This window comes from Leptonotus elevatus, chromosome 14 (genome assembly GCF_054856555.1).
Source record: "Leptonotus elevatus isolate MCC_2025b chromosome 14, RoL_Lele_1.0, whole genome shotgun sequence".
Lineage (NCBI taxonomy): Eukaryota > Metazoa > Chordata > Actinopteri > Syngnathiformes > Syngnathidae > Leptonotus > Leptonotus elevatus.
In genome coordinates, this window is record NC_141252.1 from 6,876,778 (window position 1) to 6,904,577 (window position 27,800).

Consider the following 27,800-nt stretch of genomic DNA (forward strand, 5'->3'; position numbering starts at 1 on the left):
TCAGTGGGCATTTTAGCCAAGTATATAAACATCAAATAGCATGTACAGACAGTAATCCCCATGACATGAGTTACATATTTTTTTTAGTTATATGTCAGTAAAAAAAAAAAAAAAAAAAAAATCCTAAATAGCAGAAGCTAGTTACAATATGTACAATAAGTGCAATTGTGTGTTCATGATGCGCACACACATCCAGTAACTATGTTCACGAAATCACAAGTATCACAGAGGCTGGATTTACACTGCATTGTTCAATGGGCACAATTGTGATTTATTTATTTTTTGTTCTCAAGTGGCACAATTGGGAAATACACCATAGCAGAGGTGAAAAAATGAATGGCTGGTAAATCCTTAGACTCATTATCAGGCCTCTTTCAAATAAAAAGGCTGACGTGTCATCCATGTGCCCTTTCATTGAAATGCATTCATCTGTCCGAACAGCATAAATAAGCAAATAAAATGAATCAGATGTTGGCATTCAATTGGAATTGGCCACTTGGACCTTCAGTGTAAATCCAGCCTTAATAGTCCCACACTGATTCTGATACTTGACGAAGATATTTTCGGATGTAAGCACAAATCTATTTTCCAACTTGTTTAGACAGCAGCTGGCCTTTTAAGTCATGAACACACATTTTCCAAGGAATTAATCCATGTGAGTTTAAAGTGCATTTTTAAAAGTGATTGGCTCGGAAAGTAAGGAAATGGATGTATAATGGCGACCGCCGTACGTACCTGTTTATAAAAATTTAGAAAATTTAAGAAAGTTCAATAAGGACAGTGGAGTTCACAAATATTATTTTTTTAAACGTCTTATATTCCTTTTTTAAATCACTTTGTGTTGTCTCTGGCAGGGAGTGTCCTAAATTCGCTCACCACGTTCCAGTTAGAGTAAATCCGTGTTGGAAAACAGCATAAAAGTCCACCTGTTTGCTAAAACGTAAAAATGCCAACAAGCATCCATTTGCTGGTTCAGTTTGTCATTTGCAGATGTGTTGAATTAATCTGTCACTTTCTGGACGTAGTTGACAGGGAAGGTGCCGCTCCTGGACGAGTCCCCTTCTATGTAACCGACCTAATTAAAACACACACACAGAAGAAAAAAAAGAAAAGATAAAAACTTCCAAATATTGTACTGTATATCATGCTACCATATTAAGAATGATAATTTTGGCTTATATAAACTTGTTGGTAGTTTTTTATGTCAGTCAATTGGACTCACACTCTAAAAACAGTTGGGTCAAAAAGTAACCCAATTATGGATAAAAAAAATGGACCGATCCACTTTATGGCTCAATTTGACCCAACTTTCTAGGTTGTTTTACACAAAATGACCCAATTTTTTTGACCCAAGTAAAGGATCTGACCAATATTTATGAGTTGTTTTACACTAAAAGACCCATTTCTGGACAAATTGACCCAAGTAGAGGCTCAGTCCATTTTTGGCCCGCAGTTGGGTTATTTTTGACCCAGTGCCATTAATTAAATAGTCATTCCAACCACATTTTGACAGCCAGTCACTTTTGGCAAATGTTGTCATATTGCTATTTTTAATATATTTTTTAGACAATGACATGACACCATTGCTTTTTATCCCAACATTTTGGAGCCGTTCGCACAACATTAACAACTTTGTAGGGAATGAAAGCACTGGCAGTTGCACTTACCCACCAGTGGGGGTCAGTAGAGACCGTGACCACGATGGTCTCATCTTTGAAAAAGGTCAGCTGCTCTGAATTGGCCGGTCTGCAGTCCACTAACGCCTTGACCCGCTTCTGGTGGTGCCTGTTGCCTGAAACCTGATGGTTAAATAGGATATAATGAGATAAGGAAGGCATATTTTGTAAAGAGACACTTTGGAAAAATGAGCGGGAACATTTGGCTTTCTGGTTAAATTTGAGGCTGCATCTCAAATGATCATGAGACAACTGACAATTCGACAATAGTACCTCAGAGTGTTATTAGTGCAGACTGGAAGAGTTACAGAAAGGAATAGAAGTACTCAAACATGAATTTGCCACTTTTAAAGCTCAAAGAGCCATTTGTAGTGGTACCATAGCGTTCCGACGCGGTCGCAGGGCAGGGGTGACGCCAGGTGAAGAAGATGATGTAACCGCGCTGGGTATCGGGCCGAGGCCAGCGCAATTTCCCCCCAGGGTACAATACGGCTCCTCCTGGTTGCTGGTGGGAGACAACGCGGCACACTTGCTCTGGTTGCCTCCTCCGCTGCTGGTGCGACGATAAGATGTGGTCTTCTCCGAACTGGAAAGAGGTTGGACATTGGTTACAACCAGAAGGTGGAAAAAAGGACAAGTGACATATATTTTGGTAAAAATAGAAGCACTGATTCACTTATTTTACTTGGGGAGTAAAAGTAAAAAGTGATGCGAGTGAAAAATCGACTTGATTGTATGTAACTTGAATTTACCTGACCGGCCCAATGTGGTTCTGGGAGGACGCGCCGGTGCTTTGTGAGGCAAAAAGGGCTTGCACTTCCCCGGAATGTCTATGAGGCCTCAGCACGCTTCCCTTGGTTGATTTTCCAGTTGGGGACGGAATGTCTGTGGCGGGCGAAGGTGGGCTCTGCCTGGCTTGCGTCTGAGGAGCTGTGATATTGGTGGACGGGTTCGAGGCGCGTCTGGGAGGGTTGAGGCTCTCGTCCGGCGTTGTGACTGACAGCTGAGGGTCGGAGCGACCTGAGTGGATAAAAGGAAGATGACGCTTCATTAGGTGCACAAACGCAAAGCGACTGTGAGACAAAAGTTGATTTGCTGAACGCTCCATCCTGTGGTCCCTGCCCCTCAACAAATACACTATGAATAGGTGTGACGACGGCACACTGCGCACTGCTAAATGCAGTGTGAAAAGGGTTTTAGGTTTTGAAGTAGTATTTCAAGTTAGTGATACATTTCGAGTTCTTTGAAGTAAGGTTTCAAATCAGTATAAGGGTTTCAAAGTTGGGCATTCAATTAGGGTTTTAGTCATGGGTGAGGGTTTCAAGCTAGTAAACTAAGGTTTCAAGCCAGGCTTAGAGTTTCAAAGTAGGGTTTTTAAGCAAGGCTGAGAGTTTCAAAGTGGAGTTTTAAACCAGGCTTTGGGTTTAGAGTTATAGTATTAAAGTAGGGTTTGAAGTTAGGCTTTGTGTTTAGAGTTAGGGTATCAAAGTAGGGTTTGAAGCCAGGCTTTGGGTTTCCAAAATGATGTTTCAAAGTTAGGGTTACAAGTTACAGTTTCAAGTTATGGTTTCTAGTTAAGGTTTCTAGTTAAGGTTTCAAGTTTGGGCATTAAACTATTGTTTCAGGCCAGAGTTATGGTTTCAAATTAGAGTATATAATTAGGGGTTCAAGCCAGGCTTAGGGTTTTAAAGTAGGGTTTCAAAGTAGGATTTCAAGCCAAGGTCAGAATTGCAAATAAAAATGTGGGTTTCAAACATTGGTAAGCGTTTCTTGTTAAACTACGGGTTTCAAACTAGGGTTTCTTATCAAGTTTATGGTTTAAAGTTCAATGTTTCAAAGTGGAGTTTCAAGACAGGGTTATGGTTTCAAAGTAGGGTTCCAAGGCAGGGTTTGGGTTTTTAAGTTAGGCCATCAAGCTAGGGTTTCAAATAGGATCTCAAGTTAGGTTACCAAAGTAAGATTTGAAGCCAGGGTTAGGATTTCAAATAAAGATGAAGATTTAAAAATGGGATTAGGGTGCCAACTCAGGGTTAGTATTTTTATTATAATAATATTTCATTTTCATTATTTAATTTCTGTCCCTTTCAAAGTGACTCAGCTGAGCGGGAGGGTGGCGCTCTGGCGCCCTCTGTTGACGAGCAGCTATTGGTTGTAATTCTCAGATTCCTTGGTTACTATGATGACAGTTTTTACCTTTAGGGGTGGATTTAGCAGGCAGAGGCGGTGGCATGGCTACACCAGAGGGGGCGCCGTTGGGTGACGAATTTTTGTACAGGAACTCCAGGTTCTCGTAGGTCTGACAAGGTCTGCTGCCCGGGTTCCCGCCGGCGCCGCTCATCACACTCCAGCGGGCTCCTACGCCGCCGTTTGACGACACCGGAGAACGGTCCTTGTACGGGTACAAAAATATATTTTTTTATCTACAGTAGACCTACTACAAAAAATGTATCTCCTCTTCCACTAATTGGTACATGGTTCAAATAACCCGTGCATCCACTTTTGGTGGCATTTTTGCACTGTGAGATGTTTTTCTCATGTAAAATAGGTGCTTTGGCGTAGTAAAAGGTAAGTGTGGTGAGATGTTTACCTTCTCGTCCAGGTCGTCCTCGCTGTCGTAAATCTCCTGAGCTTGAGTGTCCCACATGAACTCCACGTGAATCTGAGAGTTGAACTTCCCATTGTGGGCCAGCTCCAACTACACACATACACATGAATGCACACACACACACACACACACACAACCAGGATTATGGATTTAAGTTGTTTTAATATTTGTAACAAAGTTTAAGGTCTCAAAATAGGTTTTCAAACAAGGTTTATTGTTTCAAATTAGGGTTAGTATTTCTAGCAAGAGTTCATATTTTATATTTTTCAGGTTGTGGTTTCAAGATTTGATTAGGGTTTCAAATGATGGTTCCAAAACACGGTTAGGATTTCAAACCAGGTTCACAAATTCCAATTAGTTAGGGTTTTTCAAACCCAGGTTAGGGTTTCAGGTCAGTGTTTCAAATTAGAGTTTCAAGACTCAAGGTTTGGGGTTTCAAACAAGGGTTATGATTTCAAATGAGGGTTTCAAACAAACATTAGAGTATCAAATAAGAGTTGGTGCTCCAAGATTGGGCTAGGATTGCAAAACAGAGTTTGTAACACCAGTAAGGATTGAAATTAGGGTTTCAAATCAGGGCTTCAAGTCATGTTTGAAATGATTTCCCATTGTGATCAGTTTTCAATTCAAAAATGTGTCAAAACGCGGTGCAGCGAGGTCTCACCAGCTCGACACATTGCGTGTGCTGCAACCTCCTGGCGATATCGAGGGCAGTCTCTCCTGCAGAGTTGACTAAACGCAACAATCCAATCACAATAAATCACAGTTGATATTGCAAATGACATTAGAGTTTAAGTGTTACCTATGTGAAGCGTGGCCTTGGCTTTCAGCAGCAACTTGAGAGATTCGGGCTTGTGATGGAGGACGCTGTAGTGCAGAGCCGTGTTACCTTCCGCTGTCCTCTTCTCCAAGCAGTTGCTGGTGGCGCAAAAAACACTATGAGGCTTCGCTCGATACAAATGTTCATAATATTGGTAAACAACATGCAGCAGCATCCACAGCACCCGCCGTCCACTGATTAATTTCAATGGGCAGGCAAAACGTCTTTTATCAAATATTCCATCCGCACCTATTGGTCAAAATGACATAAGGTTTTTGTGTCTGCGTAATGTGTTTGTCTGACCTGTTCTGGCACAGGAAGTCCACGATGGCCAAAGAGCTCCTTTCTTCTAGAAGCACGGCCAGATGAAGAGCGGTTTCTTTCAGATCCTTTGTGAGAAAACAACATGAAGACATGTGAGGACGACTTCCAAGAAACATATTAAATGTTGGTGCAGATCCACTTTGCCATTCAAGTCCACTTGCACTAGGGTCAAGTGGCCTGTCACAACTTTACAACTTTGATTCAAACCTTAATTGAAATTAATTTAAAGAACCCTTACTTGAACCCTAAATTACAACCCAAACCCTGGCTTAAAATCAAAACTAAAGCCTGAATTTAAACTGCTAACTCTTGTTTGAAATCCTAACCCTAACTCTAATTTGGGAAAGTTAACCCTTTTTTTAACACTAATTTGAAACCCAATTTTTTTTAAAAAAAACCTTTAACCCTTCTTTAAAATAACTCAAGCTTAACACAATAATTTGAAATCCTGACCCTCGTTTGTTATCCGTATTTGTGAAATCATAATGCAAGTTTTAAACCCTAACCAATTTTTGAAACCCTAACCTTTGTTGAAAACCATAATTCAAGACCCCGTTTGAAATCCTGACTGGTTTGAAAACCCTAACTTGAAACTCTGAAAGATAGACATAAAACATAAAATAAAAAACTTGCTTAAATTGATAACTCAAGCTTAACACACTAATTTGAAACCGTGACTTCTGTTTGTACCCTAACACTGTTGTTAAATCCTACTTAAAACCCTATCCTTTTATCAAAACCATAACTTAGGCTTGAAACCTTAATTTGAAGATGTAACCCTTGTTTTAAATTGTAACCCAAGTGTGAAATCTAACCTTAAAAAAAACTTTATTTGAAACCTTAACCTTAAATTGAAGCCTAAATTTGAAATCCTAGGCTAAATCTGAGGTAACTTTCACCTCGTGTACTGCATATCAGCGCAAGAACCCTGCTGATTTTAAATGACATCCAACATGAGATAGAAACCTGGCGCAAAACGAGCATCTGATGTCACGAGTTTCTTGTGCAACAGCCCCCGCGCCCCTTCTAAACATCTGAAAACGCTGTACAGATTCATGCAAGCTCACAACACGGCAAGCAGATGAAAGAAAAACAAAAGCGGGAGAGAGCGCGATGCATGCGTGTAATTCAACCAGCTTGTCTCATTCTCTCTCCAGAGACGCCAGCGCCGGCCTCAAAGCTGAAATAACAAACCCCGTCCAACCAGTGCAAACAAAGTGCGCACACGTCATCAGTGTTAACACCCACTTGGGTTAACACTGAGCAGGAGGTGAATCGGATGCACTGTAGTTGCTTTTGTGCTTTTCGCATTTCTCCAATGAGGACTGCCGAACAAAGTCACAATCAGGCCAAAAGCTCATTAATATGTTGATTTGTTGAACTGACTTTACCATTCGAGTCACCAGATTCCTCCGACGCTATTATTAGGCCGCTCGCATGATTCGCTTCGACATCAAATGTCCTCACCTGTCCGTCAGTCGCCGAAAGCGGTTTGGAGAGGTCCGCCCCCTCGGCGAAGAGCTGCAGCAGAGATGTCAGGTCCCGACCCCTCACGGCGTCGCACAGCTGGCCGGGTTCCGGCGCCTCCCTGCGCAGGACGTAGCGCCGCTCGGCGTACTTGGCCACAATGTACTCCTTTCTGGCATTCCTGGAAGAGCAACTTCCAATTAGATTGCAGATTTGAGATCATTTTTAAGAAGAATTGAGACTCACATGTCACTCTGTGGCAAAGGTTTGACAGCGTCATTTGGAAGCCCCGCCTCCATGATGTCGTTGAATCTTGTGTTGCCAATGCTGACAGCCAGCTGTCACACACACAAAAAACAAAGCTTATATATTATAATATTATATGGTAGATTTTTTTTCTCTAATTGTTTTGTTAAATTCCATTGCGCCAGGCGGTCATTATCATTAAACACAAGACAAACTATTGCATTAATTATGACAAATAGTTAGAGGTGTAATAAAAATGGATTTGAAATAAATACCCTTTTGATAAATAACAGACTTTCGTGTAATATGGCCATTAAATTGTAATATGAGGTATTAGTATTATGAAAAGTGTTTATACTATTATTTAATATGTAACAAATATTTTATTATGATTACATATTTCATGATGATTAATTTAACAATATCATACTTTTTTTTAAATAAAATAATGGTATTTAATTTATTTTCCAAGATTTTATAAGATAAAACGTTTTTTACAAAGTCCGTTTTTATTTCATAATGTCCTTTTCCACAATGGCCTTTTTATTTTATAATGGCGTTTTTCAGCAGAGTAACTTGGGCTTGTCAGAGAATGTTGTTAAAGAATAGCATGAACGCATTTCATAATAATAATAATACCAAATTTTAAAATTGAATGATCATATTACACAATCGCCTGTTATTTATCAAAAGGGTATTTATTTCAAACTGTGGGTTTTATTTATTGAATTATGACACTTTTGGGCTTCCATAAGGCATGAGAATTGAGCCCTTATTTTATTGTTTTGTTTTCAATTGTTCTGTTAAATTTATGTACCACATTTTGTTTCAGCTGAGATTTTTTTTTTAAGTGTTCTTTAAATAGAATCAATTTGAGTCTAGGGTTGAGTCCTGTGAAAGGTGGTAGTTATCATGAATAATTGCAAACAGGATAATAAGCCCATGCGTGACTGAGCATGGCTGGGACTTTTTTCATTTTGACTGTGATTAAATTTTCCTATATGGCATTGCCAGTCATTCTGTTTATTTCTGTTGCGCAAGGAACAACGGCATTATCATAGTACACGTGAACATGCAACCAAGCATGCCGTGGAATTTTTTGACTGTGAATTATTTCTCGTCATATTTCCATTGTGCATGGTGATCATATTTATGTGACATGTTCTGTATACTCTGCATGCAAATGAACCCGCAAAGAGACTGAGCATGCCGGCTTTTCTGACTATGGATCATTTCTTCTCGTCGTTCCGTTTATTTCTATTACATTCATTATCAATGTTGGATTATTTCAAGTGGCTTGTGTTATTTGGTACCAGTAATTCAGAGGTGCTGAGCAGGTCCAGGGTCAGTGACTGGATCCTGGAGTAGTGCACACCCAGTTCTCTGTGAATTCCCGAACATTCAATGCAGGTCAGGATGCCGAGATTAGTCGACAGCCATGTTGGGTCTATAATGAAATGTAGGGTAAACACTCATGTTACATAAATACAACTTCACCACTTCAGAAGATTCTTCAGTTTTGGTTTAGTTTTTTCGTACAGCTGTAAAAAAAAAGTTCATTCAATCGTTCAAATGTAAATCTTGCGACCTGGAGCGCCGCAGTCAGCGCAGGCCTCGTTGCCGGGCATGTGTCGAAGTTCTCCGATGATAGATCTGGAAAGCTCCTGCAGGCCGCTGTCCTGGAGGTGGAGCTGATCTCCTCCCAGCGCTGTGTTCAGGGCCTCCTCCTTGCTGTTCTGCAGCACCGACACCCAACTGACCAACACAACCATGTTAATTATTTACAGCCTGGGCACACAGTAAGAAAGCCCCATGGAAAATTTGGGAAGATTTAGCTGCGTAAGACAGTGTCACTTAGCATTGTGAAAGTTGGTATGAAGGTTTATCATAAGTAGGCCCACAGAAATCCTCTTATTTCGTACCTTGTAGTGTAACAAAACATAGTGAGAGATTTGATTTTTACACAGTGCATGGGGGTGGAGCGGGGCATCACATTTTGATTACCCGCCATAAAACATGAAACAAATGTTTCAGTTTCACAATGTCCTAAAGCCCATTATGCACTATTCCCAATTTCCACATGAAAACACACAAAGCTTTCTTGCAATGTCAGTGCAGAGGGAATTCCCACCCAAGACCATCTGGACAAAATGTATCCTATTAATAACACTTTCCTTTCCAATGTCTTTTAGTTTCCTGTCATTGTTGTACAGACCTGATGACACCCTGGCTGCACTTTATTAGGTACACCCATACTGTCTAATAAGATAATATAAAAAAAATAATCGGCCTTATATTGTAAAAGCTGGCTATAAATTTCGATTTTAGTTCAACTTTCCCCCCCTCATTATTCATATGCTTGACTTTTAAGCACACACACATAAGCTGATAATTAACCGAGCATGACATGCAGTGACCTGCAGCAGAGTGAGTGAGGAAGCGATAAGGAGACAAACGTGAATGCAAAATCTCATTCTTACATCAAACATTCCTGCTCGTCTTCCGTCTGGAAATGGTATGTCCGGTTATCTGTTGGAAACGAGCATTGGCAATGAGAAACATGTTGATTCAGACAATGACGGTTGAACAGTTTAACTGAAAAAGCTGGGCTGCATCCTGACAACAAGTGAAAGTGAAAGTAGCACCAATGTGACATTAAAGATTAATAGGACAGTTTAAAAAAAAAACTGTCTCAGCATGACCTTTACTTTCTAAAAGATGGTGTTATGCTAAAAAAAAACACACCAAAAAAACACATTTAATAATGTATTTTATTATAAAATATGAGCACAAAATATTATAATAATATTAATACATTTATACTATGTATTAAATAATTAAACAATATAATACATCTTAAATACATTACTATAGAGATTTTTTTTTAAACTATAAAACTTACAAATTACTATGAAGTAAGTTTATTTCATTTCTCAGAATGTCTTATTTGTTAATACACTTTCTCGTAGGAACAGCCATGAAAATTGAGACATTTTCAAGAATGCCAAGGAAGTCGGGGTCAAAAGATAAAACTCACGAGTAACCAGGTCAAAGGCTTTGCGGTCCTCCGGGTTCGGTCGCACCTGACAGGTCAGGAGGTTGAGCTTGGCTGGTGGTCGGTTGATCTGAAAACACACATAGACTCCTATTAATATATATTGTATGGTAGACTTAAAAAAAAAAAAAAAATCTTATTATTATTATTGTGTGCTGTTGTAAAACAAGAATGTTCTGGTTGTGTTGCATCGGATTTGATTTGTGGTCGTTACCGTGCTGTGAGAGATGGTTAGGCAGCCAAATTTGACTCCACATTTCCTCTTCTGCCACACTTTTCTGATCCTGTCGGAGAAAACAGGGCAATGAGGAGCATTTCTGACGAGCCCTTTTTAAACCTCATCTTTCAAATCTTGAAACCGCACCATGCACATGGGAACCCCTCATATACATGGTGCGTGTGTTTCATATGTCTAAAAGCTGGGTCCACTCAACAAACCCACTTAGCCTAAAAAAAAAAAAAGTTAGAGGAGGGCCCCCTGTTTGAATCTTCATGTCAGGATAATGGAAAGCAGCTGGAGGGGGTGCAAGTATGAGACCCTCCTTACCCTCCCCCCATCATCACTACTACCATATCCTCCCCCCTTCTTGTTCCATGCATTCATCTCTGCGCCCTAACATCGATTCAACAGGAGACAAAATTCACACGGGGTGATTGATCTTTAACTCACCCGTCACTCTTTTTGAGCAAGAAACCCGACTTCTCCGTCCCGTACTGCTTGTTGCCCTGCGGCTGGTGGATGCTGTAGCCGTTGCCCGAGTTCTTCCTGTTTAGGTATTCCTAAGAGAGATTAAAATGTGGTGTTTTATTGCGAAACATCAAACTGCTCTGCCATGCTTTGTTCACAAACAATGACAAAAAGTCTCATTCTTCTCAAATTAGTGGTTTAAATTATGAAGCAATCTGATTAAATCTGTAGGGCAAGTTCACTTTGGTACACATGAAAATGACCGCCTTAAACCAAAATGACACACTTCCTGCATCTTTTCAGGAAAATACTTTAGACTGTTTCAACTCATAATAGACATGTCGATCAAATTTCATGTTTATGAGGGGAAACTGACTTCAGGGCTGAATTTTATTTTTGCAACCCAGACAATTTTTTTTGGGGGGGGGGGGGGGGGGTTATGGCCGCAACCATCCCCAAATGTAAGTTTGAATGAGAATGACAAGAAAGCATCATTTGTTCGGTAAATTTTGAGTATGGGAAAGCTCTTAAAATGGCAATTTAGCCCAAGAATAATGACAAACAAACTATTTCAATTGATTTGTGATTTTAATGTCTCTCATTTTAGGCTGTCTTCTACATCCGCCCAAGGGACTGCCAATGAAAATTAGCTTGACTTAGCGAACTTGGGCACATTTACATTGTAAAATGTTGAATAATGCGCATTGTCCCTTTTAAATAAATAAATTCAATTCAAAACAGACCCTAATTTATGCTGAGGAATGTGTTTCAAGATTTACCTCTTTGCCATCCACTTGAAGGAGCAATCGAAGAGAATCCCTCAGTTGAGTGAGCTGTTTGACTTCCTCATCCTGGTCTAGTCGTACCTTCCACAAAATCAAAAGTACCAGAAATCATCATCAAATCGAAGTAGGTGAATCGGAGACTTTCATAGATGACCTGGATTTTATTCAGAAAACAGTTGCTGGAGCTGACCTGACCACACATCGACATCACTTTTGATTTAAAAAAACAAAAAAAAACAAAAAAGGAATATCTCAAAAACAAACAGACAATTTAGAAAAAATCTGTCATTTTAGGATTTAGGATTTAGGTTTTTTATTTATTTATTTTTTGCTATTCACTCTACTGCAAAAACAATGAATACGGTGTGACTGCATCACAGGCCACATCTTGATATATTTCCTCAATGTGAGTATGGGGAAGAGCTTTAGAGCTGGGGAGTGCCGCCCTCAGAGGTCACGCCTTTCCTTCCCCCAAAACACAAGCAACAACACGATTCCATTCAACTGAAAGACATCAGGGCTTTCCATGGGAGGATGCTGACGACTGACACGGTGTTATCTCGAAGCGCGATGACGAGTCTGAGCGAAGGCGCGTTCCGCTGCCTGCGACAAACCAGAAAAACACGCAACGCTCAAACTTTTTTGGGATTCGGCCACCGCACCAGAGCATGTCTGAGCAGAGCCGAGGAGAGTCGGGGAGAGTTTCGAGGGAAAGTGTGACGGAAGCTTTGGTTTTTACCACGTGCTCACAGAGGAAATATGTCTTCCAATAACAGTCTGTGCTTGTGCTTGCAGAGGAAGGGTTTTGGCGTGGTGCGGAAAAGAAACAGTGGAAACCGTTCAGGTTGAGATTCTAAACGAGAATGTGGTTCGTTGTGGTCGTTCATGCGAGCCTTTATTACCATTGCAGAAAACAAAGCGTGGTTGACATACCCCCTATAATAATCCCTCCATCCATCATCGGATCGCCCCCTATAATTACTAGTTTCAACCGTAAAGCATAGCACAAACTGATCCCGAAACAGTTGAAACTCTTCTTACCAAAGTTACTCTTAAAAATAAATAGCTAACAGATTATTAGATTTGGAAAAAACGCACCAAAGATGGGTGTGTTTAATACTCTGTAATGTCTGCTAACAAACCCAAACAAACCTAGCGGTACCTTTGAATTTTTCATTGTAGTTTTTTTTTTAAACATAGAATATAAAATAAATAGATAAATAAAAACATAGAGAAATAAAAAGGACGTAAATAAATAAATAATAAATAAATGTAAACCTTCTTCTGTTTTAATTATTCTTAGTAAATCACAGTGTGGCGTCACGTGAGCTATTTTTAGAAGAGACCCGAGAGGGGCTACTCATGTTCTCCTTGGGGCTAACTAGTAGCCATTTTATTATTTTTACATTAATCAACACAGCAAAATGCACCCGTATTTGTATAGTGTCTCGTCGTCTTGCTCAACCCTCCATCCTCCTCTGTGGAACCACTCTACCCTCCTTTCTCTGCTCACTGAGAAAGAAGGGGGGGGGGGGGTTATTTGTAGGAAATTAACTTGAAAGAGGCAGCTCATTTACTCAACTCTGCAAGCTGCCAATCATATCGTACCCTGCTTTGTAGTCCCCTAACCCTTTCCGATGACAGCCAGTATGGTCCGTTACGGAAAGTTTGACTTTTTAAAACCACGCTAAGCCGTCAAACCGGTAATCGGCCCATATACTTATGACTGACTGACTGATGTCACTTATGTAATAGTGAAATATCATAGCACTTGGCGTCCAACCAGGCAGTGCTAACAACGTCGCTATGCGGATCACGTGCTAGCTTACAATCCTCAATTCACTTCTTTGACAGCAATTCATAGGATAAAAAAAAAAAAAAAGGACATGCACAAAGCGACTGTTTATTACCGTGTGAACTGAGGACGCCAGTTTCTCCACAAAGGGAGCAAGATTCTCTGCAGCTTTCAGCCCGTCCTGAAAAAAACTGAGAGCAGGGGGGGGGGGGGAAAGAAGAAAGGCTGAGTCATGGTGTCACTTCAGTCCAAACAACATCACACACTCAAGCAATCCGCTTCAAACCGCTGGTATGGTTCCAACTGGCAAAACGGTTAACCAACAGCAAAAAAAAAAAAGAAGATTTTTTGAAAGTCACTTTTTCATGTCTAGAAGTACACAAGATGAGTTGTTCTTCCACCCCCATCATCTTATGTGACACCCAGTTGTGATACATGGAAAGTACACAAGGCAGAGAAAATGGCTGACCTGAGCTGGGCTTGGAAGAACTTTATGAGGCTCTGGAGGAGATCCGGGCCTTGACGGACCTTCAGCTCCTGGATCTTCAAAAGGTACTGCAAACATACGAAAACATCAACATATTTTTGGGGGGGTTCAGACATTTTGACTACACTTTTATCATATTACAAATCATAGAAATCTGATGAGGTTTTGCATACAGCATAAAGCGAATGTATGTGCAAGCAATGACTTCATTGTGAGTGTTTGTGAGAGACAATAGGCGCACACAGACAGCAGCAGTCGGGTGGAGCAGCTCGCAAGAAGTGGAAATTCCACTTTCCACTTGACCCGCCTCCTCACGTCCACAACCGCTGTCAATCAGGAATAGAAGAAGGTGGAGGACATACAGATTCTGGAATAATTCGTTGGTAGTTTGAGCATTTATTTTTTGCAATTTTTTCGTAAAGTTTTTTTTTTTTGGGGGGGGTGGGACAAAACAGGATTTTTTTGGTAAAAAAACGTATGGAATTTTTATCTTCTTTTTTTTTTTTAAGAATTTTGGGGGTTTGAAAAAAAGTTAAAAACATATTGAGTTTATATCAGTTTTTGAAAGAATTTTGCGGGTTTGAAAAAACCCCCCATAAAAACATAGAATTTTTATCAGTGTGTTTTTTATTTTATTTGGGAGTTTGAAAAAATAATATATAAATGCATATTGAATTTATATCAGTGTTTTTTTGGAAGCATTTTGCGGGTTTGAAAAAAACAACAACATAAAAACATTGAATTTTTATTAGTGTTTTTTTATTTATTTGGGGGTTTGAAAAAATAATATATAAATAAATATTGAATTTTAATCACTGTTTTTTAGAAGAATTTGGGGGGGTTTGAAAAAAAAAAATTATGTTCCCCCAATGCCTATCAATAATAGGCAGATTTTTGCTATTTGCTACCTACCACAAATATTATTTATTTATAAATTTAATTATAATACTTACTACTTTCTTTCGTTTTTAAATTCTGAATGAGATTTTCTTTTGAAATCTTCCCTTCAGAGTTTTATTTGGGTTTTTTTTGGGACATACGGTATACTGTACACTCAGGTCCAACTGTGCATTGTGGAAGAATTCAGGTGAATCATAAAGCGGCAAAACGTTCTTCTGAATGGCCAACAATAACGCATCCAACTGGAACACAACCTTACTCCCTCCGGCCTCCTCCCCCCCCACCACATATTTTTCCCATAAAACAAGTTGGAAGCCTCATTTGGAAGCTTTTTTAGAAGGAAAGAAGACCACCCATGAGGATGTGGGTAAGGAGCACTTCAGGTATGTGCAAGGTGATGTTTGCGCTGGCGACTCACTTCGCACATCTGCAGCTGGAAGGTCCGCCTCTCCCTCTCCATGTCCTCTCCTCCGTCCGATCCCTCCGTCCGGATGAGCTGCCTGCTCTTCTCCTTGCGCTCTTTCTCCAGTTTTGCTCTAATGAGCGATAGTAACATAATCAATCAAATGTGGAATTAAAGTCAATTGAGGGGGGGTCGAAGTAAAGAAGGAAAGGGCACGGCGTAGTACAGTAGTTACATTTTTAAGTCGTACTCCTTCCAGCTCCTCTCCATCTGTTTCTTCAGATCCTGAGGAAAACACAAGAGAATAATAAATAATACATACAAAAGAAAATACTGTACAGAATGTCACCGTAGTTCAACTGACACTTAACTTGTCTGCTATCTGGCTAAACCGGCTTCCGCCAGCTATCATCCTCCGCTGTGTGATTAATACGCAGTGACTGAGGTCACTCTTTTGCTCGTCTATTGCCATGGTGACTTTTAGTCAAACAATAAGCAGGTTATATCTGCTTGGAACATTGCTTTTTTTCCATTCGTCTTTATATACAGCCTTATGGTTGTATTAATAGGCGACAATGGGGAAATACACAAAAGTTAGTTGAGGACATGGATGCTTTTTGCTGGTTTAGGTTTAGATTTTGTCAGAATAATTACTGTTGGGAATCTATCTTTACACACGTGTGCGTGTATGTGTAATATAAATATATTTTCTTATCCTCCTTCAATTTTTGTTTTACTCAAAGGGCTTCACAGGCCCACAGCTGACAAGACTCAGCACCACCCCCTGATGTCATTTGGATTTATGATCATTTTTAGGTTAGAATTTGTCGTCATCCATTCTCATACAATTTTGTCAAATTTAAGTTATAAAAATATAACATAGAAATTATTTTCTGAAATAAGTTAGTATTTTATTTTTGTAAAATAGTTTTTTTTTCTTTTTCTTTTTCTTTTTTTTACTGAAAATAGAACATTTAAAGCTTTCAAATTTTAACAGAAAATCTAAAATCCTATAGTGGAAGGTAAATGCATTAATTATAATTTTTTGTTATTTTAGAACAATAATACTATTAATAATTAGGTAAAGATTTAAAAAAAAAAAAAAAAATCTGATTTCACCTGTTGTGGAAAAACAATACGTTTAACAATATTCCCATTAAAATTCTAATAAATATGTAAATTGATAATAATCAACATCATCATATTAATTGTGTAAATAATATCATACTATTATGCCTATAGGTTAAAATGGCTGATCGTGGTCATTGGCAAAACAATTATAATAGTACTGTATTTACAGGTCCACAAGTTGTATTATTATTATTATTATTATCTCTTTGACTGCCATAAACGTTATAAAACGTTTAGCATAAACCTAGGGAAGGGCGCCGAGGACGTTAAAAGACGTCCCCTATGTTTTTTTTTTTTTTTTTCAAAAACGGGTGCAGGAAAGCCTTGGGCAGCTGTGCTGAAAGTATCAGGCAGATCTGATTAGTCAAAGACTCGTTTTGGCCCCTAGAGGGCAGCGATGACTCTCTTTGCACAAGGTTGGATGGGCCGCCCACCGTGGGCGTCAGTAGAAGACGTGAGGCGGAGCTAGAGTGTTGAGGAGACATGGCTGAATAAGCCCACAATGGCTGCCCAAGCAACCGGTTGCAAGCAGCTCACGCTTGAGCATTTTTTTCAAAGACGGAAAGCATCAATCAATACTAAAAAGCGCATTGATGTCAACGATGATGATGACAACGAGCTCTACGCCAAAGTTGGAAGCTTTGGCGTGACTGTTATGAACACGTAGTAAGCCTCACCGGTAAGCGCGGCTAGCGCGGCTAGCGCGGCTAGCGCTGCTAAGGCCGGAAAACGCGCACAATAGCCGGCCGGGTACTTCTACACAATCGGACATTCGATCGGGCGATGGAGAGTTGGCATCGACCAATGCAGATTGATGATGATGATGAGGAGGACTCCGAGCTCTACGCCAAAGTTGGAAGCTTTGGCGTGACTGTTATGAACACGTAGTAAGCCTCACCGGCTTAGCGCGGCTAGCGCTGCTAAGGCCGGAAAACGCGGAGCTGCACAAGCGGACATTCGATCGGACAATGAAGAGTACCCCGAGTCCAATGCATATTCATCGGAGGAGCGGGTACAGTCTGATCACGGAGAAGACACTGTTTCTGGACTACGATGCCACCATGAATGGAGTGGATAAAATGGATCAGAACATCTCCTACCACCCGGTATAGCAACTGAAGGACACGGGGAAGCGAGACGTAACGAAACCGTAACGTAACCGTAGCATGATCCTGATATTAGACTTGATGACACACTGCAGTATATACTTGCTATTCCCCGGAAAAAAACGGCCGGCAAGAAAGTGGCGCACGCGAAGAGGCAATCTGTTGTGCAAATGCTGTTGCGTCTCCTTGCACGCAGGAGAGTGTTACAAAAAGAAAAACTGTCGTTGAAACATCCACATATTTGTAAATAGCACCACAGTTGCACACATTTGTAAATAGTTTGCCAAATTGTTGTCAAATTGTTACACTGTTGAATGTAAATAAACGTATTTTGCTATCAAAAAACACTTTTTCATTCTTGGTGGTAGTGTTTTATAGAAGTAAAGCACTATTTAGGTGTTTGTGGCATCATTCATGGACAAAAAGAAGTGTCAAATTCACTAGAATGCATGAAATAATATCGTTTCACTAAAAGCTTGATTTCTCCGTATTTTGGTCCAACACAGGCGAAATTGGGTCAAACTAACCATTTTCTATTGTTGATTACTAAAGAACGGAATAAGGTAGAAACAAACTCTTTTTTTCTGATGAAAGAGGAAAGTCCAATCTTTCATTTGGTAGTACGTGTGTTTCCATAGTCCAAACAGAACATTTTCTGTGGACCTTGAAAATCAGTCAAAATGCTTAAATCGGCTGGCACTGGCGGCATCCCTTTTCTGAAAACGTCTGGCAGTCAAAGAGTTATTATTGAACCACTTTTGATAGAAATCATGTTCATTCAAGTCGCATTATTATGTTTTGCTTATGGGTTCACTCTGACGTTTGTTCTTTCTTGTTATTAAGATCACTCACTGATTTTGGAGAAAAGCCTCCTCAAGTGCTCGCGTTTCCATTAAGAGTTCATTTAAGTGAAAGTGGGTTTAACGTTCGTGTGGAGACTATCAAGGGAACTTTTCACGCACCAATCTGCTGTCGCGCAGCTCCGATTTCAGCACATTTTCCAAAGGGAAGGCCATGATGTTGTTGAGGTTCTGCACCTGGAACATGTCAGAGTGCAAGAAAAGCACAATATATCAGGTTTTCAGCTGTGTGTGTGCGTGCGTGTTAAAAAGAGGTCATATATAAGAAAAAAAGACAGCAGAGCTCAGAAATGTCAAACAAGGCCATTAAATGCTAAGCTTTTGAATTAAAAAAAAAAAAATCTGTTGTATAACCCAATGTGCTATTGGGACTGTTTTGGGGAGTCCTTCAGCGGGATTCTTTAGCCACCAAGTTGACATAAGAAGAGAATGAGCGGAAACAACCAAAAAACCTGCTTAAACCTTTCCCTTCATTTCCCTGCGTGGTTTGAACTGACACACGAGCAAGGGATTGTGTGCGATGGAGTGCTCTCGTCTGTGCGTGCGGAATCACTCAAGGAGGTCTGTTCTTAATTAAAATCTCCATAGAAACTATCAGAGGGAGGGCTTCACTGCGCAGCTGTCTCGCACACTTTTAATTTGAGCAAAGGACTAATGGCTGTGTCAGTCAAGCAGCTATAATGTCCTACAACCTGCAGATCTCCTGCCAACATGTTATCTAAATGATTCATTTCTTCTCCCCGGTGTCAAGGTAACCTCATTTCCCTTCGTTGGAGTCATATTAAAAGACCCCTCACCAGATTTTTGAGCAGGGCCGTGACTTCTCGGGTGAACACGGCCATGTTGAGGAAGCCGGTGGAGACCTCGTTGTTGTCCTGGCTCAGGTGGCTGCTGCCCAGCTTCTCCAGGACCTCCGTGTACTGCTCCTTGGCTTCCATGTGAGCTGCAAGATTGAATTATGGTGTCATTCGACAGACAGCATGTGGGTTCCATTAGTTGTCCCACCGTAGAACAATAAAGCAGCTTACAGGGGTCTGGATTTAATGAAGGGAAGTGAATATACGGGAGAAAGTGAAAGTTTTTTCCCGGATGAGACAACGATGAATTATTTTTCAAACACATTTGTTAGAGGTAGAAAATGTGAAAATAAAGACGTGTTACGGTAATTTGGGTTTTAATTTGGGTTTTCATTTGTGTAGCGCGTTTCCATCTGTTAACTCATTCACTGCCATTGACGGTTATGAACGTCAAAAATTAATTTGAACTGTTTCTATTAGTTTAACATTTTTTCCCATTTTTGTTAACAAGAGAATGAAAACCTAGATTTTTTTATTGTACATTTGAACAGATATAAAATTTGTGATTAATCGTCAGTTAACTAGTGAGGTCATGCGATTAATTTTTAATAATCTTTGTTTTCTTTTATGAATTTATGGCAGTGAATGAGTTAAAGGGGAAGTCAAGCCCCAATTATTATTATTTTTGACAATAATATGTTCTATGCAGCCCCACTAGTCTAATTATGGTATTCTGGTTAATATTGCGTTAGTGGAATATGAGTTAAGCAGCCATTTTCACCCATCTCACGGGGCGGCCATTTTGCCAGTTGCTGTCGACTGAAGATGACATCCGCTCAGCTGCAGAAAACCGGTGAGCTTTGATTGGTCGCTACCTCAGCCCTGAGCAACATTTATGTCATCTTTAGTCGACAGCAACTGGCAAAATGGCCGCCCCCTGACTAAAAATGGCTGGATTTTGCTTCATAACTAATTTTTCACAAATGTAATATTAATCAGAATGTCATGTTTATACTAGTGAGGTCACATATAACATATTATTGTCAAGAAATGTTTAAGGTTGACTTCTCTTTTAAGTACACATGCACAATCTACGTAAGATGTAGAGAAATAAAATGTGTGGGTTTTTTTTAATGAAAGGTATTCATTTAACAATATACTTATGATTGAAGTTTTAGTTTGCAAACTGTCAGGTGTTTCAAGTACATCTACTAGTAAAGATTGAAATTGAAAACAGACTATATGTGTCACACAACGTGCACATAAAACAAATTTTTACAGCTCATCTGTTGACACACTCGCACATCCAACTTGGCAGTCCAAAGACTATGAGGTTTTTTGCAACCATGACGGGAATACTCGATGGCGTATAAGTGGGCCAGGAATGGCTTGTAGGTCAGTGAACACGGGGGGGGGGGGGGGTTGAGGGGGTCTTAAGGGGGCTAAGTGACTCATAGTGTTGATATACGATTTCCATCGGGAGTGATTAAGGAGCGAAACAACATAATGGTCGAAGGCGGGCGCTTACGATCAGTCCTCTCCCTCACCTACAATTTATGCTGTATGCTTGCCTAAATTCTGGGCAGCGGATCTCTGAGTCACTCACTTTTGGTTTGGAATGGGACGTTTAGAGGAACATCAAACATACGCTTCCTCGGAGCTGGTGCATGTTTCTCAATGGCATGCACATATACACAAAGCCATTACCGAGCGCTGACGGAATCACGTGTCGTTAGCACACGTCGTTAGCACGTTGGCCTCTTCATACATGTAAACACATGCATTCATACTGTATAGCCCACAAACATGCAGCAATGACTTTAGATAGCGTTTATGGGTTCATCAAAAGATTATTATTAATAACAGCTTGCCAAATAGTGAGCCAAAACTGAGCTCTGCGGTACTTCTTTGCTCCTCCACTCATTGTGGAAAGAAGCTCGTTTAAAATGATGTCATAAGCATTCAAGTGATGCTTTTAACTCATTCACTGCCGTTGACAGCTATAGACGTCAAAAATTCATTTGAACTATTTCTTATTCGTTTAACATATTTTTCCATTTTTGTTAACAACAGTATGAAAATCTAGATTTTTTTTTGTACATTTAGAACAGATAATAAAATTTGTGATTAATCTTGAGTTTTTCTTTTTTTCTATATATTTTTTTAATTTTTAATAATCTTTTTTTTATTTTATATATATATATATATATATATATATATATATATATATATAAGTTAAAGATGATTAAAAATTAGGGGCGTCAGACGATTACAATTTTTAATCGTATGACTTTACTAGTTAACTCACGATTAATCACAGATTTTATATCTGTTCTAACACAATAAAAAACAATCTAGGTTTTCATACTCTTGTTAACAAAAGTGGGAAAAAATGTTAAACTAATAGAAATAGTTCAAATGAATATTTGACGTCTATAGCCGTCAATGGCAGTGAATGAGTTCATCGGTAGCAGAAAATGGTGAGAGCAGAATTAGAGCTTAAAAAAAACACAAGACTGTATAATAATCACCTTTATTTGGACCTGTACCCAAATTTAAGAGGCTATGTTGCCAATGCCATAAGTGTATCATTCTTATGGGATGGCGGTAAACGTGTTCAAGGAGGAACTGAAGTCATACAGAGGTCAAAGGTAAGGCATTAAAGTTTTCCTTTCTCATAATTTTTATTTTTTTTAAGAATGAATAATCCTGTGTCAAACAGAAGGCTGCTCATCCATTTTGATAATACTGTACCTAATTTCACATGGACAATTATTATGACTATATACTTGGCAAGGATCAAAACAGTTCGCAATGCAGTGTTGACATTGGCAATCTGCCACAATTTCACAAAATGACGTCAATCGTTTCATTTCCTGTCTCTCTCCTGGCTAATCAAAGCGCCTCAAACAGCCTGTTGCACTAGTTGAGGTCAAGAATGAACTTTCACGCTTCGCACTCAAGTCAGCAGAGATGATAAGTGCAGTGTCAACATCAACAAATGACACACGGCGGGCGGGCAACGTCTGGCCAGCGCATGACAATATGACGACGTTAAAGCGCGCGGTGAACTTTCAGCACGACACTCACTGAGTCCAGAGTTGTGGATGGCTTTGATCATCTTCTTCATCTTTTGTAGAGTCATGTGATCCATTTCCAGGGACTGTCAAAACAACAAACAATGGGACATTAGATCTATCATCTACCAGGTAACCCGGAAGTACGGATGGAAATGAATTCCCAGCCACCATATCAGGTTTCGAGGCACGATACAGAAGGAGATTACATACATGTCATTGTCATGACAATTCTGTCCCAATACAATATGTCCCAGCACAGTATTTTTCTGTAGCCCTCCTGTTGTGTTTTTTCATGTGACCCGTATCACATGATGCAAATCAATGTTTTTAATATTTAAAAAAATAATAATAAACAAAGGCCAACAGATAAAGTTGAAGTTTGGTTGCAAAGTTTTTTGTTTTTTGTTCCCCTTAGATTTTCCAAACGGGTCAATTTGACCTGAAATTAATGCAAACTTTTTGAGGTATTTTCTCTCATTATAAAACATACATAGATATTGTAATTAGAGCTGGGAATCTTTAACTGTCTCATGATTCGATTCCAATTTTTGAGTCCGTGATTCGATTCAGAACGATTTTAGATTAAAAATTATTTGATTTACAAGGATTTCTGCTTCAATTTATAGATATGCAAAGAATTGTCATGATCTACTCCAGTCTGACTCGCTAATGCTAATTAGCGCGCTACTCGTGGCACTTTTATCACTCAAAAGAACGACTATTCATACAAAACGCTTCAGGAATGTATACAGAGAAGCATCTTAACATCCTACACCGCAAAAAGAAAAAAAAACTTTTATTGGAATAACTCGACTTTTTGCTTCTATGTGGCTACAACTTAACAGTGTATCAGAACGAGCGGAACCACACTGCCCCTAAGTGGCCAAATCATGTACAACATGAACAGTGCTAACAATAAAGGCACACACAAACAAGGGCAAGACAGTATAAAATAATTTAAATTAAATCGATTCTGAATCCTACTAAATGAGAATCGCGACTCTTATGAGAATCGATTTTTTTGGGCAAACCCCTAATTGTAATTAACATTCCTACAGAAAGCGCATGTGAAAACACACCAAAGAGTCAGCTAAGGTTGCCTAATATTTTCCAAAGTCTCTACTTGCTTGATGTCATGTTCTGAAAGGCCCACTGTGGAAACTTGACACTCAAAATAGAATGTAAACAAGCCATTCATCGATTTTGTGGTGTTTGTTCAGAGTCCAATTTTTGTGGTTTAGCCCGGGGGTCCCGACAGCTCATCCTGGGGGAGACTCCTAGTGGTCCCAGGCACTTTCACAATGCTTGCGCAAACAGACTGTTTTCCGCCATTTCACTTTCAAGAACACACTTTGTTTTGAACAAAATGAGCAAAACTGGCATGTGAGTGTCTGGATGTGTGCTATGTCACACTGGAGATTTTGTTATCTTTGTATTTGCTTTTGTTTTACCTTTAAGACACAATTTTTTTCAAAACAAGCAAGCTTGAAGTTCAACTTTTTTTCTTTTTTTTTTACCCGACCTCACGCAGACTCGCTTTTCCGCTGATCCAGACACGAGGCGCTACTCCGCCTCTACACGTCACCAGAAACAACTTTAATGAGGCAGAAATTCAGACCGAACAGAGACTCTGTGTTGTTAGGTGGTGCCGATTATGCGCCCTCGCTCACTTTTGGTCAAGTTCACTCCCATCTCATCACACCCCCGCCAACCCTCAAGTGTGGGTCCACTAATTAATAGTCTGAGTGGATGCTGTGAAATGTGACGCAGTGAATGGGAAAGTGATTAAAAGTGAATGTGGAGACGGGGACTGTTGGTGGCAGAGGATAAACACAGTGGCAAAAAAACGTACAGTGTTTATGGTTGGGTTAAACACACGTCGGCAGACACACTCAATGAGGGCATGGCGCTCTGTAACTCACTTGATGCAATTGCAAAGTGAAAAATAACAGTAAAGGTCACCATTTTGAAGTGAGCCCTAGCATATGCTAAAGCTAAATCAATTGTTGTTTGTGTGTTTTAGGCCGTCAGTAAGAAAAGTAATCTGGCAGCTCTTGCCAATCTATATGGGGAGCTTGAGCGCTGCTAGCGGCTAGCGCTGCTAGCGGCTAACGCTGGAGCCTCCGCTAAACTCTGGCAACAGATGCCATACAACAATACAGAGTCAGCCAAATGTAAAAAAATCTTTTTTTTAGCACCCTTGAATAGCGAAATTCAACAAAATTGTGTTGCTGACGTCGGTAGCAACCGTTTTGTGATGGCAATATTAACGTCGCTACTGTTGGGAAGACAAGTCGAGTCAGCCTGCGAAACGCTGCTGGCAACAACTTCAAAATAAAAGCATTCCAAAGAATTTATCTCATATATTATTTGGTACGGTTTATTTTGAAGTTGGCCCCACTGCATTGGCGGCGTGTACTATCAGAAAAATGCATCAAGCATTTTTTTTTTTTAACTGAGGTACTCTATTTACGCGAGGACTGCTATGCGATCTGATTGTTGTGGGCCCGATGACATACTTACTAAACTTACTTACTACACAGATTCGATTTCAACATTCCCAAAACGTCCTTTTGAGAGCAGCTGCAAGAAATGAGTGACACTCGTCGTACGTTATATTTATAGGAATGAAGAACCTTCGTCATCATGGGGTAAGGTTAGTAAGCAAACTGCAGAGTGCACATGGGGGGAGGGAGAAGAGGGAAGGAATTGCCAAACCCTGCAAACCACAATCACGTCCACATGTTACCCCCCCCCCCCCCCTCACTGTTAATCAACATGTCCCACACTATATGGAGGATGGAGCCTTTAACATACAGTATTCACCCATGAGCTGCTATTTTGAAGGCCATAAAAAGTGCTGTGCAAAAAAAAAATACTTAATGTTCATATGGGTTCCAGTAACATCTGCTGTGATGTTCTTGCTGACACATCAGCACTGTAGTGACGTCCTAGAATCTTTCTGTTTACTGTACACCTTATTTTGCACACGATAGGGCAGGAAGGACAAACCGGTGCGAATGATTTGTTTATGGCAAAGTTCACGGCAGAAGCTTCGGAAGGACAACTTTTAGACGAACACAAAAAGGGGAAAACAGGCCTTGAAGCTGAAATGCTGGATAAATATTATATGCCACATCCATATTGTATTGCTATGACAACTTGGGGGAAGAGGTGGGCTCTGGCACCTGAAGAATATTTGAGCTCTAAAATCAATCAGATGTGAATTTACTTGTCTTCATAATTGTAAACACTTTAAGTTTATTAAGTGTTTGGTTATGCTAATAAATGTTTTCGCAAACACTGAAGTCAATTTATTAGAGTCCTCCCAAAAACGAATATCAAAGACGTCTTTAATGCGTTTTTGTAAACACTGACAAGTTGTGTCTTTAATTACCATAAAATTAAACTTTCTGCCAACATTAAAGACAGTGGGGCACTTTCAAACAGCCATGGCTTTGATGTCTTTAATGAACCAAACATAACTGTTTATATGTAGTGACAAGTTTCTTAGTCTTCAATTACAGACATGCTGTTTTAATTAAAATTTACTTGCAGTCGTCACACAACCTAAAAAAAACAACAACTATTGGGAACATCAAAGATGATGTATTTTTTATTTATAAACAGTGTACACAAGTCTTCACTGACTGTGAAAATATATCTACATGTAAGCAATTTTATATTCAGTGAACCTATGATACAGGCAATGTTGTCATCAGTATTCTTAACGTTCTTTTTTAGTAAACATTAAAGAGCACGTCAAGTCCTCAATGACTTTACTGTTGTCAACACACGGGTCGTTAATCACCCTAACTAATGTTTTGTAAACACCAAAGACAATTTTGTCTCAGGAAAAGTACTAAATCTACAGTTTAAGGGAATAATGCTTTGACACTTGTTTGGCAACACACCTGCACGTTTTTATTTTTATTTTTATTTTAAACACTGGAAAATCCCAAGCTGGCACACGAGAGCACATTTGAGATAAATAAGGCCGCCAATAAGTAGGCCAGTCTAAAGGTAAGTATCGCACGGAAGTCAAACACGAGCACACCTTTCCCTTCTCTGCCCTCCATTGGTCACTCACCTCCTCCACGGCTGACACTGTGCTCCGACAGTCGCTCATTTTGGCCTGAAAGGTGGACGTGGCCGGCGACGACAGGTCCTCGTTGGTCAGAACCACAAAGTCCGAAATGCTGATTCTCTCCGGCATGTTTGCCTCGAAAGTTGAACAAAAAGTAACGAAATTAAAAAATCACTGCGTTCCGTGAAACGACGCAAAGTTTGCGCGCGCGCAATTAATTCCCATCGGAAGCCAGAGAGCAGTAGCGTGAAAGTGTCCCAAAAAGTGAGCTCGGTCGAGCTTTGAAAGGAAAGTGTGTGCGGACTCTGACGCTATTGTGCGCCACTGACTGGAGGGAGGAGGAAACGGAGGAAGAAGAGGGAGAAAGGGGGAGGGAGCCAGCGTAAATCATCACGTGGGAATGTTTTTGCAATACTGCAAGTTTCCAAGGCCATTTTGTCACCTATCATCTCTTTGCTCCACGGTCACGATGTGTATTTGTGGTTTCCATGGTAACGCAGCTGAATGCGCAGGCAGCACTGTTTGCATATGTAGCCTACACCTAGGGTGCAACAGTTTCATCAAATTGTGTCTGTATATTAAAAGAGATACCTCACAAATACTGCTGAACAAACTCAAGGCTAATGTTAGCGTATTGCTTACATGCTAGCTGTATTAGCCGCTATGCTAGCTGGTCAAGAACAAACCTAAATATTTCTCTATATATGAGCAACAGGGTTGTGTTGGTTTCAGTGACACACTCGGTGTCTATAAACTAATGCTGTCAAAAGTTAAAGTGCTCATTGATTTTTCGCAAAAAAATACTGCATTAATTGTGTATTAACGCAGATTAATCACAATGAGACAATCCTTTAGTTTGACAGCAGATGGTTGCATTAAAAGTGGCACAGGTTATGCTTGAGCAATAAACAAAAGTATAGCATTTAATAAAAAAAAAAAAATTGCGTATGACATACAGAATGTTTGTTCTAGTCAAAATATTCTGGTCTTTTTTTTCATTTTAAATTATGCAAGTAATTAACAGATTAGAAAAAGAGGAGGATGAGAGTGTGCAGTGGATACAAAAATGTGGAAGACATCCTCATAACATTAAATGTAAAAATAAATAAATAAATAAAAAACACATAACAGGTGCTCTTCACATTTGGCGGGCAAAAAATGTTGAGAAAAAGCTTTTTAAATTAAGTGATTAATCATGATTGATCCCCCCCAATTTTTTTTAAATGTGACAATTCTACTAAAAACGTGGGAAAAAATTAAAGAGAGGACTAGATTTAAGAATGAGCATTTAAAATGGAACATTTAGAAATAAATTTCCCCCCAAAAACGCAACTTGCACTTTGACTTATAGTCTGAAAAACATAGTAATTGGAGGGCACTGCTCGTTTATTCCCCCTAGAATGTTGGCCTTTCGGTTATTGGCCTCATGTTGGTGTACAATCTTACCTCCAGCGAGTTGTGACGCTGGAGAAGATGAATGAGGCACAC

The 27,800-nt window shown here is 39.7% G+C and overlaps 1 protein-coding gene across 2 annotated transcripts; it reads right to left on the reverse strand.

The window, feature by feature from the left end:
* asap3 (ArfGAP with SH3 domain, ankyrin repeat and PH domain 3) lies at nucleotides 1–26,628 on the reverse strand. 2 transcript variants are annotated; one of them, XM_086094815.1, is made up of 26 exons: nucleotides 26,316–26,628; nucleotides 22,236–22,308; nucleotides 19,146–19,291; nucleotides 18,451–18,525; nucleotides 15,487–15,536; nucleotides 15,267–15,384; nucleotides 13,931–14,016; nucleotides 13,577–13,652; nucleotides 11,661–11,747; nucleotides 10,864–10,973; nucleotides 10,408–10,477; nucleotides 10,176–10,263; nucleotides 9,619–9,667; nucleotides 8,727–8,893; nucleotides 8,452–8,585; nucleotides 7,139–7,230; nucleotides 6,893–7,073; nucleotides 5,405–5,490; nucleotides 5,084–5,199; nucleotides 4,946–5,013; nucleotides 4,264–4,371; nucleotides 3,870–4,065; nucleotides 2,429–2,696; nucleotides 2,055–2,262; nucleotides 1,672–1,799; nucleotides 1–1,075 (listed from the first exon to the last, which is right to left on the reverse strand). In XM_086094815.1, exons 1-26 carry the CDS (start codon nucleotides 26,439–26,441, stop codon nucleotides 1,063–1,065), a joined length of 2,919 nt encoding a protein of 972 aa, XP_085950941.1. In that variant the 5' UTR covers nucleotides 26,442–26,628; the 3' UTR covers nucleotides 1–1,062. The 2 variants fall into 2 exon arrangements, with proteins under 2 accessions (XP_085950941.1, XP_085950940.1); XM_086094814.1 differs by having other exon boundaries at nucleotides 1,668–1,799.
* Between the last annotated feature and the right edge of the window lie 1,172 nt (nucleotides 26,629–27,800).